Here is an 18,934-nt window from a genome sequence, read left to right as displayed (position 1 = left end):
ATGATGTTGTATAAAATTGAACATCATCTGTTTAGAGGCAGTGGCATCCATGTTGTGTTGATGCCTTTTCAGCAGACAGGTATGCCTCATGCATCTTATCGTCAGCTTCCTTAACGATGTTGGTTACAAAAAGCATGAAAGGCAAAAAGGTTTCCAATTATTCATCCAGTGCCTTATTTTTTGTGGAGTGCTAGGCATTGGGATTAGTGGGAAACAAAGAACTAATCTTACAGATGCCATCACTCAAAACATTTTCTTCTTAGCGTGATAGTATAAGAAACCTCATGGGGCTAAAATGTGTTGTCGGTCATAATATTCATCTATTGGCTAGAGGGAAATGACATCATTTGAGCGGATAATTCTTATTGGCTGTAGGTTAGTGACGTCACCAAGCTGGAAATGATGTCACTTGCGTAAAGGTGTAGAGAACATTAAGCTTTTGGAGACACGTGTCTATAAGCATGCTCCTTGCTATGCCATGTAGTTGATGAAATATAAGTTCAGGGAACCCGAAGATCATGGAACTCTGCAGTGTTTTATGCCACAGTGTTCTGTTGCATTGAACTCATTCCATCAGAGTCGAGCTGAACCCTTGTATGTCACTGGGGATTTGCACTATGAAATTCTGCTGACCGCATTTGTTATCTCTGTGTTTTTTGTAGACCCTCTGATTTCACTGTCCAACCTGAGCAGCATCCTCAGCACGCTCCGAAAGACACTGCAGAACTTCACGCAGGCAGAAGGACAAGAGCTCCTAAAAGCAGTCGACTTCGTTTGTGAAATTACAAATACACTTTTTTCAAGCTACGAGGTCAGTTAAGCTGTTTAAGTCACTTCTGTAGTTTCTTTTCGTTGCTTGTATAGTGTGTAAGCAGCACACTCTCTTTTTATCTAGGGATGTTGCAACCTGCCCGAGTCAGAAGAGTTTGTCTATGCTCTGTTCCTCATCGACTGTCAGAGCACCCTGTCATCAACACCAGGTGAGTGTCTGCACATTTATCCAGTTTTGCATCTCGTTAATCCATGGATAAGGGATGAGGTGGCCGCAGCTGGCACCGGACTGAGTTATTGGAGAGATATGAAAGAGGTCTTTGCCATGCAGTGGGCTTAGCCTGGCTGATGATGATGGTGAATCTGTGGGCTATAACTAGGAGAATAAGAATCAGGTGTAGCAGAGTTGGACAGGCACTCCCAGTTCAAGAATAACAGCTTAGCGACATTCCTCAAAGCGAAAGTACAGAATAGGTGAGCTTTAACTGTGCTCTCCAGTGTGGCCCAAACTTGAAGGCTAACGAAAAAGCTTGAAAATCAATTGAGGACAGTGTAGTAAGCTATAGAAAGGAAAATGAGAGGGGTAACATAAAAAGCATGGGTTTGGGAACAGGTATGGATTAGTGATTACCTAGTTGAAATCAAGGAGATGAAATCAACACTAGTGGATATGTAATCTTTAGACCAGATAACTGATGGTCAGTTAAGTTAACAGAGTGGATTCCAAAAGAAGTTAAGCACACATTCATAGTAGGCGAATAGCGCAACAGCAGCAGGACGTAAGCGCTGTCTATGTCCCATCACTGTTGCACTATTCCCCTACAATGAATGCATACCAACCCAGCCAAATTTCAGCTTTACTCAAGGTAATCAGCAGAGGGGCAGCAGAGAGTCAAGCCTGGAAATAAGACTATGAAATTTGGGGTGTAGACCAGTCACAGCTGGCACAGGACAGGGCTGATTGGAGACCAATGAGAGGGGCCTTTGTTCTAAAGGGAGCTTAACCGGTGGGGTGATGACAATGATAATGAATCCGTTTGCTGCGAGCTGCCATTACTTGCAGTTTTTCATGCTGTGTTGATCTGAACAAAGCTTATATATTCTGTTGCTGTTGTTTATCGCCAGAGACACAGGAGAGAGTGCGTTCTTCGTGGCAGCAAGGGATCTCCATGATTGTCAAAGCAAGAGGTGGATTTTTAGCACCCGAGGGACTTCTCCACAAGATTGCGTCCATGCTGAACACCATGCTGCTCACCCGCCTTTCCAGTGAGAAGCGGTGAGCCGTGCTTAAAAGTTACCCTAAGTAATTACTGCTCTACCTTCAGTGGCATACATGAGCCTCTGTGGGAGCATTTGTAAGAAGTAACAGGAGTAGTAGTTGAAAGCATAAAAGAAAGTTGGCTGGATAGAATACACGGGCTTGTATTTGGGGCTCCTGTTCTAATGAATTCTTATACCGGCTGTCCCACTTAAATGTAACCTAATTTTTAAGAAAGGCTGGAGTGTCCTAGATGAATGAGACCAACTCAGTGCTGTTGAAAGTTGTGTGGCCTAGTGTGCAGTATTTTTCTTATTATTCTGAAACGTTAGTTACTTAGTTTGTATAAAAGGCTAACTAGCTAACTTTTAAATATTGGCTTCAGGGGATAAGTTGCTAATATGAATGTTATAGATCACCTCGAAAAACAGCTGGCTGAAATGTTTGCAAGACAGTACCATTCACATAGCTTTCTTTGCCAGCTCTTAAAAAAAGCGCAAGAAGTTCAAAATGTACCACTTTGCAGTGGTGTTACTTGAGCTCCCCAAGACATACTGTGGTAAAAAAAAAAAATGCTTATCTCTGGAACGCTGCCTCTGACAGGACTTTCCTTTTGCACTGGGCACAGGATATCAAATAAGCTCACTGTCAAATGGTAAATTTTGAATTGTGTGTGCTTTTGTTTAGGGCTGATAAAGAAAGCTGCGTGAATGATATCTTGTTGCAAGCATTTCAACCGGCTGTTTTTCAAAGTGATCTACAACTGTTGAAAAAAATTGACGCTTTTTTTTCCCCATGCCAGTATTTCAAAAGTTAGCAAGTTAGTATTAACAGATTAGCTAACATTGCAGAATTAAGAAAGTACTGCAGACTAGACCATGCTGCTCTGAACCACACTGAGTTGGTTTTATTTGCCTGGGAAACCCAGTCTTTTTCAGAAACATGGCTACATTTAGCTAGGGCGACTGGCACTTGCACTCAGGATGCTTCTTTGTTAAACATTGACGCTCATCCTGCAGTTTCTCATGTAGGTGCAGCTCATGGAGGCCCCATAAATTCCAAGCATTTAGAATGCCTTTGGGACATATCAAAGAAATAGCCAGTTTTCATTAATGTGCGTCAGTTAGGGCCATCGTTTTGATATGGTGTTCTCTTCTAACAGGCAAGGATTGGTGAGGTGCTGCTGCCGTTTTCTGGAGAGCATCTTTGCCGCCATCCCCAAGGAGGAGCAGGATCCCGTGGCCCTGCTGCTTGACCCGACCGTCTCACTGGTCCTCGAATCTGTCCTGCCCACGTCACAGCAGTGGGAGAAGCTCGTGCACAACACGTCTCTCTCCGTAAGTGCTGTGTGCCGACCCGCTTCCTTGTGGTGCAGTTTCACTTGCTTTCACTTCGCTTTTGCATCAAGAGGTGAAGATTATGCAATGCAGTGGTGTCAAATACTTTAACCATTTGACGGTCACTGCCATTCACGTATGTTGGCACAGGCGCGTTCCACATGGTCACTGCCGTACAAGTACGCTGATGATTGTGTGTTCAAAAGTTTGTGCCTTGATTAAAATAGAAGCTTATTGGGAGGTGGCGCCATCTCTAGAGACTTACAAAAATCGTTTTGTTTGTGCTTCGATCTTGCTACAGCATCTTGGAGCACACAGCAGCATCAGCGGCAGTCAGCTGGACCAACACATTCCAAATGTGTTGATCCATTTTGGTGCAACACTGTTCCCACTTCGAGTTATTGATCAATTCGCTCTCGCCCTTACCATAAGCTAGCCGTCCCAGTTAGGTCAGCTGGTAGAGCAACTGCTCTGGTAAAGCGGCAGTCCTGGGTTTGAACCTCTGATTAGGACGAATTTTTCTTCAACTGCGGAATTTCTGTAAAAGTTGGTCAGCTCTGCTTTGTAGCTGTATGGCTGCACTTGGGTGAATGCCAATGATTAATTACTCCCTTATTACAAATCTACTTCGTCTTGAGGCATTCCCATTAACATTGGACCTATGAACTGTGGGGTTTTAAATTGGGGAGATATAAACACGTTCTCCCCGCTTAACCGCGGCTGACCCAGTTCAAAACCACCCGGACCCCACCCCGTGGTTGCGAGCGCTACCGAGCGCATGGCGACCACGGCGGGCCTTGCTTTACGGGAACAAAGGAACGACACACTGGCTGACACAAACAAGGCATTTATTGCTATAACAACAATAACGCCAGCTAGCAACAAAATACACTGAGGAATTGAGGATGTCCGACTCACCAGCACGGTTACGAGCGAATGTTCGCCCACGGTAGGGCAGAGGGAAGCTCCGAGGCCGGACGGGATGAGATGCGGGGTGAACGTTCCTCCCCACGAGGGTTTGCGCCAGCCGGCGAAGAGCGGAGCCTTACGCATGAACGTCCACGCGCTTCCCCGGTCCCGAGCAAAAAAGGGCCGTCTCTTCCCCACGCGCGTGCAGCAAAACACGCCAGCTGTGGCGCTCGTGTCGCTGCGACGTGAGCGCCCTCTCCTGTTAGTTAAAGTAACACAACTAAGGGGAGTGCGTTGCGGGGAAGCTAACCACAGTAGGCGGTGCAATGCGGGAAAGCGAACCACAGAGGACGAGTGCGTCCCCACAGAACACAGATATTACAAATTATTGGTCATACCAACTCATCCTAAATATTCTTAACAAAAATGCAGTTTTTACTTAGCATACCAAACGCGTCTGGACATAAAACGAACGTATATATATTGAACTTACGATTGCCAAGCATTGTCTGCTGAGAAGGCAGGTGGCAAGCTTCGCTGCGCTACGCAAGTGACTGGTTGTGGGGCAGAAAGCGTTCACACTAAGGTTCGGGCTTTTATCTCAGCACTAGTAGTCCTATCTTGTGCTCGCCAATTATGCCACAGAAGTTACAGCTGTGGAGAGTTGGTAACCAGGCAGTGGCATGCATTCACTCTTCTTGCACCCATCTATAGCACTTCTGAAGCAGCGGCAGTAACCATCCTTCACTCACATCGGTTGTCAAGGGGTTGTGTAAACAGGGCTAGCTTTCATTCTGACACATCATTTACCACGAGACATAGCTGCAATGCAAAGAAGCCACCCTAGCTGACACTTAGCTCATTGTGTGCTGGTGGTGCTCTGTGGGGAAGCCAATCTAACTGGCATACGGTTTTCTTTTGCAGTTGCCGGAATCACAGTAAGTGCCTTCAAAACGGCCCTAAAACTTCTTAAAAAGTCTCCCAGTTTCTCTAGTAAGGGTCGCTTAAATTGCCTTCCCTTCACTGATTAAATTGCACTACTCTTGCTCACATTTTGGACAAAATGTTTTATTTCCGAATCTTGGCTATATCGAGCTATTTTACACTTTCTTTGACCTGTTCTTTGTAACAAGGTTTGACTGTATTCGCAGCACTCGCATGACATTATCACTCCCTGGTTTGTCTGCTCAGTTTATGTCAAAGTGTTCAGTACCTTGTTGTCGTTTCACTGGGGGTAGTGCAGTGCAAGTGCGGCAGGAGAAGTGATTCTGGTACTAAAAAGCTGCCTATCCTAATTTTGAACATTTTACGGCGAGAGCCGTTATTGGGAGCCACCCTTTACTGTCAACGGAACCGCATCCGTAACACCGAGACACACTTTGGCTACTGTCTTTGGCAAATTTAATTATGAAATTTTAAATAACTCTGCTGTACCATCCACGTTTTACCTGTTTTTGGGATTCAGGAGCTGCTAGCAGTGCACCTGGAACGACCCGAGGAGCATCCGCTTTGCACCACCGAAGACTACCTCCCCAAGGAAGCGGGCAGCCAGGGCACAGACCAGGCACACCTGGCGGACGTTGCCGGCTTCACGGAGGCAGTCTTCGATCACATGCTGACCTCCGAGTGCGACACAGAGGCCAAGCCACTGAAAAGCAGCAGCCTGCTCTTGAGATGTGCCCCGTTCCTCATCTTGGCCCGCTGCTTCCCTCATCGAGTGAGTGCGTCTTTGTTTTCCTTTGGTAAAAGCATTGGGCTGAAACTGAGGTTACACTTGCTGGTGAAATGTGACACAGTGAGGGAACTGCCATTATTGTTTATGTTTGTTTATGTGCTGAAAATACGAATGCTTTTTTAGGCACGCATGATAAATGCCGAGGAAAAGGAGGAAGAAGGCCAGAAGCGGTCAGCTCTGAATGCAGCCATTGAGACATTCTCGAACGATGTCTTTGACTCCATTGTCAGCAGGTATGAAAGTTCCATTTTTGGTTATTGATTGGCTCCTTCTTTTTTTTTTGAACAGACACAATAAAGTTTCATCCTGGTGCTACTGAAGTCCAAGAACAGTGAGAGATCCAAAGAAACACAGGGCAGTGCCTATAAAGCACTTCAGGGCAGTTTGAAGGGTGGAGGCCGTGACTTATTGTTAAATTTGGTTTCCATCTCTGCATGGGGGCTGTACAGCAGTTAACCTTTTTCACTGTTGGCCTGCATAATTCTTTTTCCGATCAGGGATCAGAAGTGATGATCAGAAGTATATGTAGCTCATGGGTAATATCTGCCAATCATAAATGCTTATTCACTGCATCTTGTTCACCCTCTGTGTTACAAAAGCAGCTGGTAGCAGTGTTTTATTGTCAACAACACAGATAAGCAGTGCTGATGCAACTGAGACTTGAAAGATGGGGGATAGGTTGAAGGGGGCACAGGAAAGGGTTAAACTTGAGTGTTTCAGGGCCTCCTTTTTGTTTTTAACCTTTCTTGTTTTTGGTCATAGGGCTCTTTTGAGTGAAAAGCTCTGGCTTGAGGCACTGGTCTATTTTCTGGGGAGGCTGAAAGAAGATGGAATCGCAAGGCGGATTTGTGACTCCTACTACATTGCCTCTAAAGACAGTTTGTAAGTTTTTTTTTTTTCTAACAAAATTAAGCATTTATCTCTCTATTTCATACTGAAGAAATGCAGAGCTTAGGGACAAGAAGCTGGTCGGAAGACAACTTGACAGAGTCCCTATACCCTAAAATTGCTTGTTTCATACCTATCGTAGTATAGTATGCTTCCAGCCATAATGATTTCTAGGCTTTCTTCTCAAATGCATTGGTTGAAAATCATCATAAAACATGTTTGGAATGCGTTGCTGCTGACTTCTGATGGTACATAAGGAAAAGGTGCGTGCTGTGCTGGTAGTCTATATTTTAAAGAAACCTGATGACCTACCACTCATCATATGTGATAACTTCCATTTTACTTTTTCAGTTGAGAACACATTACCTGGAGTGTGCCATTGCTGTCTTCAAGGCCATGTTATTTGCAAGAAGCCAGCAGTGCTTCTACTTGTGCTAAGGCTGTCTTGGCAGAAAAATTCAAGGCAATTAAAAGCATCGTAACTAACCTTGCACATAGGTGTTTGAGAGGAGCTTAGTAAGTCCAAAATGCCAGCCATTTTTTAGGCGTGGATACATCGTAACTAACCTTGCACATAGGTGTTTGAGAGGAGCTTAGTAAGTCCAAAATGCCAGCCATTTTTTAGGCGTGGATACTTGGATTGTTGTTGAGAATTTTGTTGAGAATGTTGAGAACCCAAGAATTGGGAGGGGAGAGGGTTCATGACAGGGTTAGTGCGTTGTCACGTAGCAGGAGTTGAAAATGGGTTGATCAGTGAACTTTCCATTTCTCTGCAGCTATAGCCATGAAAACAAAGCACAGCTTTTGGTTGTGCGATCGCTGCTGCCGTTCATGTCCCAGAACAACACGGAAGAGGTGTTCTTGACTTCCATCGCATGCATCAAGTCCTGGGAAGCAGAGCAGGGCTGGGCAGGTAAGCTGGGTTGACCAAAAAATTTCAAAAAAAAAACGCCAGATGTTGTGCACTTCTTGCATCATTTTGATCTTAATGTGGACTGTACAGTGCTCTTGGCCAAATTTACTTGCGCACACTCGCACAATGCTCGCACCACTACCAGATGGTTTATCCAGATGGTTTATCGCTACCAGATGGTTTATCACTACTGGTAATTTTATCTTTTTTTATATTGCAGAGGTGCGGAGCTCTTGTAAGTTCTTGCTGGGGGTTTTTCAGCCGCTGTTGGGCTCACAACATTTTCACTCTTAATGTCGACTTCATTCTTTTTTTCTTCACTCAGTGGCTGTGGACCTTCTGGGCCTTGCATGCAAGGCTTTGGAAAGCCTCAATTCATTCAGCATGGAAGGAGTCCATGAGGCTGTGGTGTCGTTGCTCTACTGTTTGCAAGGAACGAGAGGCTCTCAGCCGAAGCTGTACTTGAGAGATGAGGAGTGAGTATCCGGACGGTCTCACTTCTGTTTTTTTCTCAAGTGAACTGACAAGAATAAAGGAGATGAAGGGTCTGGTAATAAGCATACGAATGAAATTCGACTGTTAGTGACAGTTAGGAAGGCACAAATGAATTGAAGCATCATTAAGTGGATTGTGAAATTGCGAATTTCTTTTCTTTTTTTTTGGAATACCATATGTACTCGTGTAATGAACCCACATGTTTCCAGAAAAGTTGGCATCCATTTGGGGAAAGGGTTCAATTTGCGGGAAGAAAATTTTGAATACGATTTTTTTGGAGAGGGTAAATTTCATACAAATCTGTCTGGCTGTCCATCCGTTCATCTATCAACAAAAGCACGCGGTCAGATGCGTTCGTGTCGCTGGTGGTTTGCACTGTTCACTTCAAGAAGTGTTTGCTGTATCGTGGTGCGATCTGACGATTTTGTAATAGCCAGCAGCAACGCCAACCAATTGCAGTGAGATAAAGTGAACATGCTGAATAGTGCTGGTCAGGTGTTCCCTTTTTTACACAAAATTAAAAAAACTCGCAGGACAGTTTTGATTGTGTAATGGGAATGTTTAAGCCTAAGCTGTGTTGAGGGGCTAGGCATTTTCACTCCTATCTTGAGCTCACTGAATCGCTTGGGAGTCTAAAGGTCCTGCTTCCTTCATAGCATTTTAGTGTAGGTGATGTTTTTTAGCTTTCTGGTTTAAACTGCTACTCCCCTCTCCGATACTCAAGCACTCGCCGGCTTTCTAAGCGTACAGTAGCTTCTGTCAAGTGCGCAGATCATCTTGGTGCACTGCCGTGGTCTGCGCGGATGGCATAAAAGTGAAAACCGAGGAACATAGAAAAGCTAACAGTTAAAAAAAAAAAGTAAATTCTCAATGACAAAAAGGGGGTGGGGTGCTCATTATGTGAGTGAGTTCATTACTCTAGTATATATATGGTATAACTTTAAAGGGTTTCGACAGGTTTTGTCAGTGCTTTGTTAACCAGCTATGGTAAGGGCTGTCCTCTGTCCTGCTTTTGCGGAATGTCTGTGTACTATATTATGCATTGCCTTGAAAGTTTTATCCTTTGCCACTTTTTATTGTGCTTGTTATTAGAAGGAACTGAAGCTGATATTCTTTCTGGCATTACCTGTGGCACTGAGACTTCCAAGTTAAGCGTTGTCGTTGTGTGGTGAGCTGACATGTACGAGGGAAATGGGGAGCTCTCTGAGTGAATGACCGCGGTGCCGTTTACGTTGGCACTTCATTTGCATGAATAAATTTCAACAGGAAATGCAATCGGAGCAACTTCTTTGCTAACAAAGGAACACGGCTAACGTTTTAAGTATGGCTTGATCTGATTGCCATGTTCTGAAAGTGACAAGCCAGTCTTGTGGTGGTTTTTCACGGGGAAATTTTACTACTGCTGGTTGAACGTGGTGCAACGTTTCTTTATTCATTTGCCATGGAAAGAGTGTTTGCTTGGAATAGAACTCTGAAAAATTATGAGCCACGGTCTGCTGTGCAGATCTTCGCATAGCTTATGCTTTATAGTATTCAGTCATACGTTGCTGCTGCCAGCTCATTTTCTTGTTATGTATGCATGACTGGTGGTTTCTCTCCCCTTTTTTTTTTACTTGCTGATTTTCTGCGTAAATGTTCTGTTGAATAGAGCACTGTGGGGGCATATTGTGTGACCCTTTCTGGTGGTTTCCCCAGTGCTGGGCTTTCAGAAGACCAGTTTGAGTGGAGTCGCATGGCGTGCCGGTTCTACCTGGCAGTCCTCAAGTGCTGTCCCCAAGCACTGACTCCCTGCAACTGGGACTTTGTGCTGCTAAGCATCGCCACTTGGAACCAGGCAAGTGCCCTTGTTTACTTTCTTTTTTACGTTTTTTAATTCTCTCAAATTCATTGAGTCATCATTTTACTGAAGCATTGGAACACACTGGAACCTGAATTCTTGATCCACCTGCTGATGGTTTGCTTTTTCTTTTCCCTTTTGAGGCCCTTTCTTTTTTTTTATATGCACTCTTACCAGTTAGTGCAGACGTCATGGGTAGATCTGGTAAATTGTTAAAGAGTGGTTCGTGTGTAGTGTTCCCTGAAATTATCGAGTGGAATGTCTAGCACTGCAGTTCGTTGAGCTACTGAGAAAGTGGTGGCGGGTGTTACAGGCTTCGGATTGACCTGGATTAGATTAATTTGACTCTGTTGAGTTAAGGACATCCTGCTGTCAGATTTTTTGGCTCAATGGTTGTACGAACGTGGAGTGTCGTCAATTACTCACACAGGATAAGCCCTCATTGTGGGATCCCTCTATGTGCCAGTACCTCGCTTACCTTTGTCTACATTTATGTAAAACTGCCTGGCATTGCTGCGCCTTATGCCTTTTCCGTCCCGATTTTCCTTTGCAGAAGTTCAACTGGAAGAGAGCAGTAGAGCTCTTCTCCACAAGAGAGGTCATCTTCACGTGCGAGCTGCTCAGTGGCCTGCTCCAGGTTGCCCACGTCACGGACAAATCTCAACAGATTCGGGAACAGTGCAAGCTGCCTGAGGGCTTTGACGTCGAATGGGAAGAGTTTTACACTCAGGCAGTCTTCTCGGTGCTGATCCCCGGATTCATTGACATAGCCCGTAAGTATGCCTGCCTCATTGGTGCTTGTCACATTTTAAGGCGGAAGCCTTTAATGCCTCATTGTTGTAAGCAGGGGTTGTCGACAGAAATTTCACGCTTTTCAATTGGTCGAAACGGTTGTGACGTCGCAGTGCGCGAATTTCGAACGGGGCCAATTGTACTTCGCCTAGTAACCATGGGACTAATTAAAGGGATCGTATAGTGATGCTCCAAGTAAGTGGGACTAGGTTTAGTCAATTGCTTACTTAACCAATTAGCCTAATTAACCTTTCTAGTCAGACCAGATAAATGAATAAAACCGAGTAGGAAATTGGCCGAGCTCGGGAATCGAACCCCGGTCTACGGAGTGCGAGATGAGCATGCTACCACTCCGCCATGCCAGCTCAATGGTTTGGAATGAACAAAGGCGTGAAGACGTGTCTTCGTTCATTCCCATCTTCCTCCCTTCCCATTACACGTTCATTCCCATCTTCCTCCCTTCCCATTACAGGAGGTTTAGGTGTCCACCCAGATATGAGAGACAGATACATTTCCTTTCCTCAAAAACCAATTTACCGAGGAGCAAGGCATAGAGCCAAACGGGCGATGGCATTCAATGGACTCCCTGGCAGCGTTGCAAGACGCTGTCGCGTTCCGCTCTTAGAGGCGAAGCTTAACACCTTAACCACACATCAGTGACACAAGCAGCAACACTGCGCTTAAGGCTTTCGCCTCACCGCACTTTAGGTCAACAAAGTGCCCCCTGATTTTTTGCTGTACTCAGTAGCATGTGTGCATACATTCAGCGGCAAAAGATTACGGGATGTGGGTATGGAAAAAAAAAATTGATTTCAATGAACTCTCTCCACATGTCCCCTTCAGAGCTCTCGGCCCGTCCGAGTGAGATGGCTTCTGTGTTGCTGAAGAAACTTGCCTCAACTCTGGAATTTGCGACTGAGAAATGCGTGACCAAGTTCATCGAGGGCTTCCGAAATCAAGCGGAAGGCACGACTGCCCTGTACGATCTCTTGTCAAAGCTGACTCCTCTGGCCACATCCAAATCACTTGCACTGCAGCTGGGAGCCCACACGCTGCTTGAAAAGTGAGCGTGCCATGTTTGTTGCTTTATTTCATTAGTGGTGAGAGTTCATCATCACCAAATCGCATACTCACCACAGTGGCCCGGTGGCTGCGGTCTGCTGAGTCCGAGGACGCCAGATCCATTATCAACCACAGTGGCCGCATTTTGTTGGAAATGAAAAGCAGAGACATCCATGTGGTGTGTGATGTCAGTGCTTGTTCAAGAACCCTGAATTTCACTACAGCGTCCCCCCCCCCCCCCCCCCCCCCGCCCCCATAGCCCACTTGCAGCTTTGGGGCATTCGAGGGAAACCGATGACAAATTAAGGTGCCGGCTTCATTGATAGATTACAGCATTCTGGCAACAAATATGCTTCTTTCATTGAAAGCGGAGCTTTTTTTGAGTTGGAAAAGGTTGAGAAGTGAAATACAGATAGTTTGGTTTGGTTTGGCTTATGGGATTTAGTGTCCCAAAGTGACTTGGGATATGAGGGATGCCGTCGTGAAAGGCTCCGGAAAATTTCGGCGGCCACCTGGGGTTATTGAACGTGCACTGACATCGCACAGCACACGGGTCTCTGTTGCCGTCACTAGCCAATCTCGCAAGTAAACTGCAGTGTGTTGGCACAGTTTCTGAAGTGCGTTTCACAGGTTCTAAGCTACATTGCTTTTCTTTCAGGAATAGTGACCACGGAGCCCTCTCCAGTGTAGACATCACGAATTGGAATTGAGTGGTGGGAAAGTGTTTGAATGCAACTTTCTGAGCGGCAATCGCATCTTTTGCTGCCGGACAGATGTCAACAGAATTGATTTTTTTTTTTTCAGAGAACAAAAAAAAATGGATGTAGTTGTGCTCAGTCTCTCTTTAACTCCACCGATGTGCAAAATTTGTATTGCCTTGATAACTGAGATTGATGTGCTTTCATTGTTTTTTTTCCTCTAGGATTGTTCCAGCTGTTGCTAAGGAAGAAGCGCAAGGCATTGAAAAGCAGGACAGCGATGAGACATCCAGGTATGAGAAAACAGAGCAATGCGTTATGCATAAGGCTGCGCCTTGTTTCCAGAATTGGGGAAGCATGGTAAAGTCCCTTTATAGTGTGCTGTGGGTTATTTTTAAACTTGGAGGGTCTAGGAAAAAAGAGTTTTCATAATGTTTATCCCTTACATGCCTCTATTGTAAGATGCATTTGCACACTTCTACCTATCAGGTTCGTTTTCTCTCTAGGATTGCTAGTTTGTTTGTAGTGAAATTTTGTACAGGCACTGCATACTGGGACCCTGCTACATAATAACGTCTTTGGCTTCAGTAATATAGCAGACGTGGAAAACCATCTTCAAGGCAGTCCCTTGCAAGAGCAGCCTCAGCCAGTCACATGTAAGGTGGGACTGATAAGACTAGTAGCTCTGCAGGCAGTGGGCATGGTGGTTGTAAAACAAATTCGTTTCTTCAACTCGTTTTAGCGGAATTCAGGTGGGATACCTTTAATATAATTTATTGTGGAACACAGAAATAATGCAGCATACATCCACTCAGTCCACAAATGGCCCCGCCGCGGTGGCTCAGTGGTTACGGCGCTCGGCTGCTGACCCGAAAGACGCGGGTTCGATCCCGGCCGCAGCGGCTGAATTTCTTGAAGGCGAAATTCTAGAGGCCCGTGTGCTGTGCGATGTCAGCGCATGTTAAAGAACCCCAGGTTGTCGAAATTTCCGGAGCCCTTCACTACGGCGTTTCTCATAGCCTTAGTCGCTTTGGGACGTTAAACCCCAATAAACCAAACCAAACCATCAGTCCACAAATGCTCTCGCTAATGCCTAATGGTGATGCGGTTCCGCTTAACTAGCTGAGGACGCTTTTCTGAGGGCCGCTGTTGCAGTCGGCAGCAGTTTTTCATTTCTGTTCCGCAAACCAGCCAAGCATGCAGGCAAGATGCTTGTTGTTTCAAAATGTCAGTGCAACCCCATGCAGTGACCCAGGAGAAGAAAAAAAAATGAGACAGGTGTATGTAGCAGCACGCCTCTTGCTCAACAGATGCGGATCATCAACAACTGAAAGAAAGCTTTTCTTAGTGACAGTGTGTAAGACTACAGAGTGCTTGTCTGAAGAGGCTGCTGTTTCCTCATATACCATTACGCTGCACTAGTTTTGAGGTGCTTTTCACGAGGAGAGAACGCTGATCATTTTTTTTTTCTATGCTCTGCAGAAGTCCTCCAGAGCCACTGCTGTCGTCACTGCTTGAAATGGGGCAGGTTGTCGAGGTGCTTCTGTCTGACTTCGACATTGGGGACTGCTGCCTGGTGGAGGCGAACACCGACAGCTACACCTACACCCTGGGCTACCTGCTGTCATGGCTAGAACTCCTCACCTTCTTTGGTGCATCACCAGCTGAGGTAACGCGCACTCTCCTTGCTTTGGCAACAGGAGCAGGTGTTTGGACCAAGCAGAGAGAAGGCTTTTAATGGCTATAACTGTTGTTTCATTCCTGAAATCCGAGCACCATGTAACTTTGGCATTCCTTGCTGTGGTATACATTGGCCTGCATCAGTGAAGCACTATGCTGTTATGACAGAGAGGCTACTTTGATTAAAAACAGAGCCTTTATACGCTAGAACAGTATTGAGAAATAAAATATCGATATCACTTTGAGCAGTTCGCTCCAGCAAACTGCGACAATGCCAAGGCAAATTTTAGCATGGATCTCTAAGGCTTGGCTTTAGTGCCAGTCACTTCTGGATGGTCATCACAGACTTCTTTTCGTTCATGGCATCACGAGTTGGAATCAAATGATTGGGAAAAAATTTTTAGAAATGTTAATTTCTTAATATAACTTTCTCGGCAGTGAATCATCAGCATTAGCCACATCAGCATTAGCCACAAAGAGCGAAGCAGTCGATCTGCACTGAGAACAAAAATTGTATATATAGTTGTAAGTACATGGCGCATGTTGATTACTTGTAACAGTAGGTCACATGTAAAGATGTCGCCTTGATTGCACCAGCAAACTGTGACAATGCCAAGACAGTTTTTAGCATGAACCTCTGAGGCTTGGCTTTAGTGCCATCCACTTCTTTTTGTTCGTGGCATCACGAGTTTAACAAAGCTTTAACAAAAAAAAAAGCAGAAGTTAGACTAGTTGAGCAAACAGACTCGCTGCATCAGTTCAGTGGCTACTGCGTTCAGATGCTTAGCCCAGTGTTGTGGCTGGAATTCGTGGCTATAGTAGCTGTACTAAGATCGAGGTGAAGTGCGAAAATGCTGGTGTACCAAAATTTCTCTGCGTGCTAAAATAAAAGAACTCACGGTAGCAGAGACTTTCAATCTCTCTAGCCACGGAAAACCCTAACAGCTTTCAAAAGGTGCTACCGTCTCTTCCTGCATAGTATGCTTGCGAAAAGGACTACATACATGCATGGCTCGTCATAAAATGCTCAAGTTAAATTAATAATGACTGTCTGCATAGTGAAAGTCTTCTACAATAAGTTACAGTACGATTGGTCGGAAAATAGTGTGTAAAAGGAAAGGTGGGGGTTAAGGCATGTATGATTCAGATGTTCAGGGAACCTAAAGAGCACTCCAGGGCACCAAAGGGTTTCTCGGAACCTTGTGTGAGAACCCCCTGCAATATGCCACACCTCATAGTTTGTAGTATTGCTTTGGCAAAGATCTCTTAATATTAATAATAATGTAGCAAACAGTGAATAAAAATGGGATAAGTGAAAGCAGTGGTACCGAGCTGTAGTGTTCGTGTTTTCACTTTCGCACCTTTCTGCTGTGGAAGCAAAGAATTCTAATGCCCTTTTTGTCTGCAGGCTAGATCTGAGTATGCCAGCTTCCTTCAGGAAGAAGGCCTTCTGTCATCCCTCCTGCAGCATTTGTTCTGCCTTATGCCCTCCAACATCAGCTTGAGCGCCAAGGGTAGCACCATGTTCACTGAACCTGTGAAACTCAGCCCACAGGGTAACACGGTTTCTCTTTCTCCTCTTTGGTTTTGAGTCTGAGTTTTGTGCATTTTTGAAGTTTTAATAGTTTGTTTTTGTTGATTAAATTGATATGTTATGATCTCTCTATCCAAGTTGCTTTTATAAGTTCACATACCTAAAGGTGGTTTGAACATTGCACAGAACACGCTGACAGTTGGTTATAATCAGACATCATACCAACAAGTATGAACAAAGATACAAAGAAAAATGGGTATGGCAAAAAAAAAAATACCTGTGTGTTCATAACCTTGATGTTAAAAACTTCTTGTGCGCCGCCGCGGTGGCTCAGTGGCTATGGTGCTTGGCTGCTGGCCCGAAAGACGCGGGTTCGATCCCGGTCGCGGCGGCTGAATTTCTTTGGAGGAGAAATTCGAGGCCCGTGTACTGTGCGATGTCAGTGCACGTTAAAGAACCCCAGGTGGTCGAAATTTCCGGAAACCTCCACTACGGCGTCTCTCATAGCCTGAGTCGCTTTGGGACGTTAAACCCCATAAACCAAACCAAACCAAACCAAAAACTTCTTGTGCATCCTCTTGCTTGTTAACCCGAGAACTGGTCCTATCATTTTTGTGTCATCAATTTCGTCATTATTGAACCAAGATTTTTTTCTAGAAGTGTACGAGATTCCATGGTTTGTATCACACTCTGGGAAAGCACTTGAGATATTATGGAAGCATTTTGGCACGTGGCTGGGGTTTTGCAAAGCTTGGCCTCAGAGCAGACATCTCATCCTCTAAACACCTGAGCTTAGGGTCAATTCTTAAACCTTAAGTGTACCACTTCGAGATGCCTTTCCTTTGTTCAAGTTCATACTGGTTTCATTTGCCCTTCAAGAGCAAAAACTTTAATTGGCAGCTTTCCTGTGTATTTCTCTCTCTGTTCTTCATATTTTTATTTCCTTGTCTGTGTTTCTTTCCGCAGAGGAGTTCAACTCAGCGAAGCTGCAGCATGTCGCGTGCCAGGTTTACCTGGACACCATCTGCAAGTTGCCTGCCCTTGTGCGTGCTTGGTGGAACAGCCAGAACAAACGAGTCATGGACCATGTGGAGAAGTGAGCCTTGCTTTTGTCTCTGCTTTGATGGGTGTAATTTGTTATTGCTTTGCTCAAACCATGGCGGGGGTCAATGAGATTAAGGTCAAACTACAGCTGCAGGCACTAGCAGAAACTAAGTTGTCCTTGCAGAGTAAGTGACGGTTTTCTTATCAATGGTTGAACTAAATGTAGATGTGTAACTCGGCCTGACACACAAAAGCCATTTGTTCTGGCATAGGCACCAAGTTGTTTTTCTGTGACACTTCTGATGCTGCGTAGCAGTACTGTTCTGACTACTGAAATGGTAGGCATCACTGCGTTGCTGATGGCTGTAGTGTTGTGAAGAATGATGTGGGAGAGAAATTGGCAGCATGTACCAACTTGGCCCCGAACCCCTCGCACCAGTCCTGCTTCCCATTCCTCTTTAAACTGCTGCCTGTTCCTTGTGGCTTTTTTGCTATCAGGGTGGTACTTGCTGTGTCATCAAGGATGACTGGCATCCTTGTGCAAGGAGTGTGATGTGCTTATGAGCATAATGTCATAAGGGAGGCAGCAGTATTAAGTCAGTCATAGCACACTCTACACATCTTTCTAGAGGGAGGATTTTAGGTATGAAGAAATAGTACTTTCAACACAAGTATGTTAGAAACCAAACAAGCAATCACATTACTTGATGTAGTTGATGGCATATTTATTCCATGTAAACTCAGTCTATGCATTTATTAAATGAGGACTGGATTAAAATGCCTGTTGGTTATTTGGGGGCTGCAGCAATTATTTTAACAGCTTTTAGGGAGCCTCGGTACCAACCAAAGCACTAGAAATGAGGCAGACAGAAGCGTTCTATTGCACCGAAGCTATGCACCAGCCATTAAGAGTACTCAGCAGTTATCTTGCCGCCAGAAACAGAAGAGCCCCCTCCTCTTCAATTTTTTTGCTCTCTCTCTTCATAAAACTCCAGTGAGAAAACATGCATGAAATTGTCATAACGGACTATCATACAGCTTTTTTTTTTTTTTTTTTACGTTTCATTGCCTTAAGTGCTGCCTGTTCTTTTGCTTCTTTTAGGTTTACATCTCGCTATGTTACCAGTGTTATCTCATCGAGGGAAATCCAGGCTGTGCAAAATGCAGATGTCTCCCTCGAGAACATGACAGTGAGTGTTTTGTGCCATTCTTTGCGGGATACATCCACACATTGATTGGAAGCCCGCTTTCGGCACAGCATTTTCCCACAGGGACACTTAAAAAGTTTGGTTGAGAGCTGCTTGCATTTTTGGCGGGGGTGTGCCAGTATTCTAAGTTTCGAATAGTGTTTGCTATTTGAATCAATTTGCAATGCAATTTTCCTCTTCAAACTTTTGTTCACTGAGAAAAGTTATGTTAAAAAAATGTAATTGTATTAGCTAGTCTGCAATGAGATTACTACTGCTACTACTGCAGGATTCCCGCTCGCTTATTTAATGCCTGTTAGGCTTTACAGGAATACCGAATTATGCTCGCGATGGGTGAAAACAAAATTTGCAATAAAAAGCTTGTTAATTCGGCCCCGTTAGTTTGGAAATCCAGATAATTTGAATTGCCAGTTTGGTCGCGATCAGTGCCCATTTAAGTCTATGGTGTTGTAAGTTCATTAATTTAGATGCTACAGGTCTCGTACCGGTTAATACAAACCGACTCCCGAAGGAAGGCCGCGTCCAGATATAGCTGCCGTGGCTAGCGATTGTCTAAATAGCTAGCCCTACTCGAAACCTGACTTCTGTTCTGAAGAGTCGCTCATGGCCTGCGTATCTCTCACAACAGCTTGCAACGGCAGAGGTGACAACAAGCGAATGGCCTTGTCTCCAAGAATAGTCTGACCACTTAATTTCGGTTTCACTTTTTTGCGCTTGGTGCCAGCCCGCAGTGATGGCGGCTCGATCAGCCGGCATCAGCCAGCATCAGCCAG

At 44.9% G+C, this 18,934-nt stretch overlaps 1 protein-coding gene across 1 annotated transcript in view; it reads left to right on the top strand.

Moving 5' to 3' along the window:
• The window catches only part of Ltn1 (E3 ubiquitin-protein ligase listerin), a 39,856-nt gene that overhangs the window by 16,740 nt on the left and 4,182 nt on the right, over window positions 1–18,934 (top strand). The window contains exons 12-28 of the mRNA XM_089570570.1: window positions 663–811; window positions 896–980; window positions 1,897–2,047; window positions 3,192–3,366; window positions 5,741–5,992; window positions 6,134–6,243; window positions 6,773–6,892; window positions 7,675–7,811; window positions 8,137–8,287; window positions 10,002–10,140; window positions 10,697–10,916; window positions 11,779–11,998; window positions 12,920–12,988; window positions 14,178–14,364; window positions 15,784–15,931; window positions 16,876–17,005; window positions 18,056–18,143. Of these exons, the coding sequence (XP_089426696.1) occupies window positions 663–811; window positions 896–980; window positions 1,897–2,047; window positions 3,192–3,366; window positions 5,741–5,992; window positions 6,134–6,243; window positions 6,773–6,892; window positions 7,675–7,811; window positions 8,137–8,287; window positions 10,002–10,140; window positions 10,697–10,916; window positions 11,779–11,998; window positions 12,920–12,988; window positions 14,178–14,364; window positions 15,784–15,931; window positions 16,876–17,005; window positions 18,056–18,143 (2,531 nt within the window). The remainder of the gene's footprint in view (window positions 1–662; window positions 812–895; window positions 981–1,896; window positions 2,048–3,191; window positions 3,367–5,740; window positions 5,993–6,133; window positions 6,244–6,772; window positions 6,893–7,674; window positions 7,812–8,136; window positions 8,288–10,001; window positions 10,141–10,696; window positions 10,917–11,778; window positions 11,999–12,919; window positions 12,989–14,177; window positions 14,365–15,783; window positions 15,932–16,875; window positions 17,006–18,055; window positions 18,144–18,934) is intronic.

The sequence above is a fragment of the Amblyomma mixtum genome, chromosome 2 (genome assembly GCF_055824585.1).
Source record: "Amblyomma mixtum isolate Tamu chromosome 2, ASM5582458v1, whole genome shotgun sequence".
Lineage (NCBI taxonomy): Eukaryota > Metazoa > Arthropoda > Arachnida > Ixodida > Ixodidae > Amblyomma > Amblyomma mixtum.
This window is presented reverse-complemented; position numbering and strand designations above follow the sequence as displayed.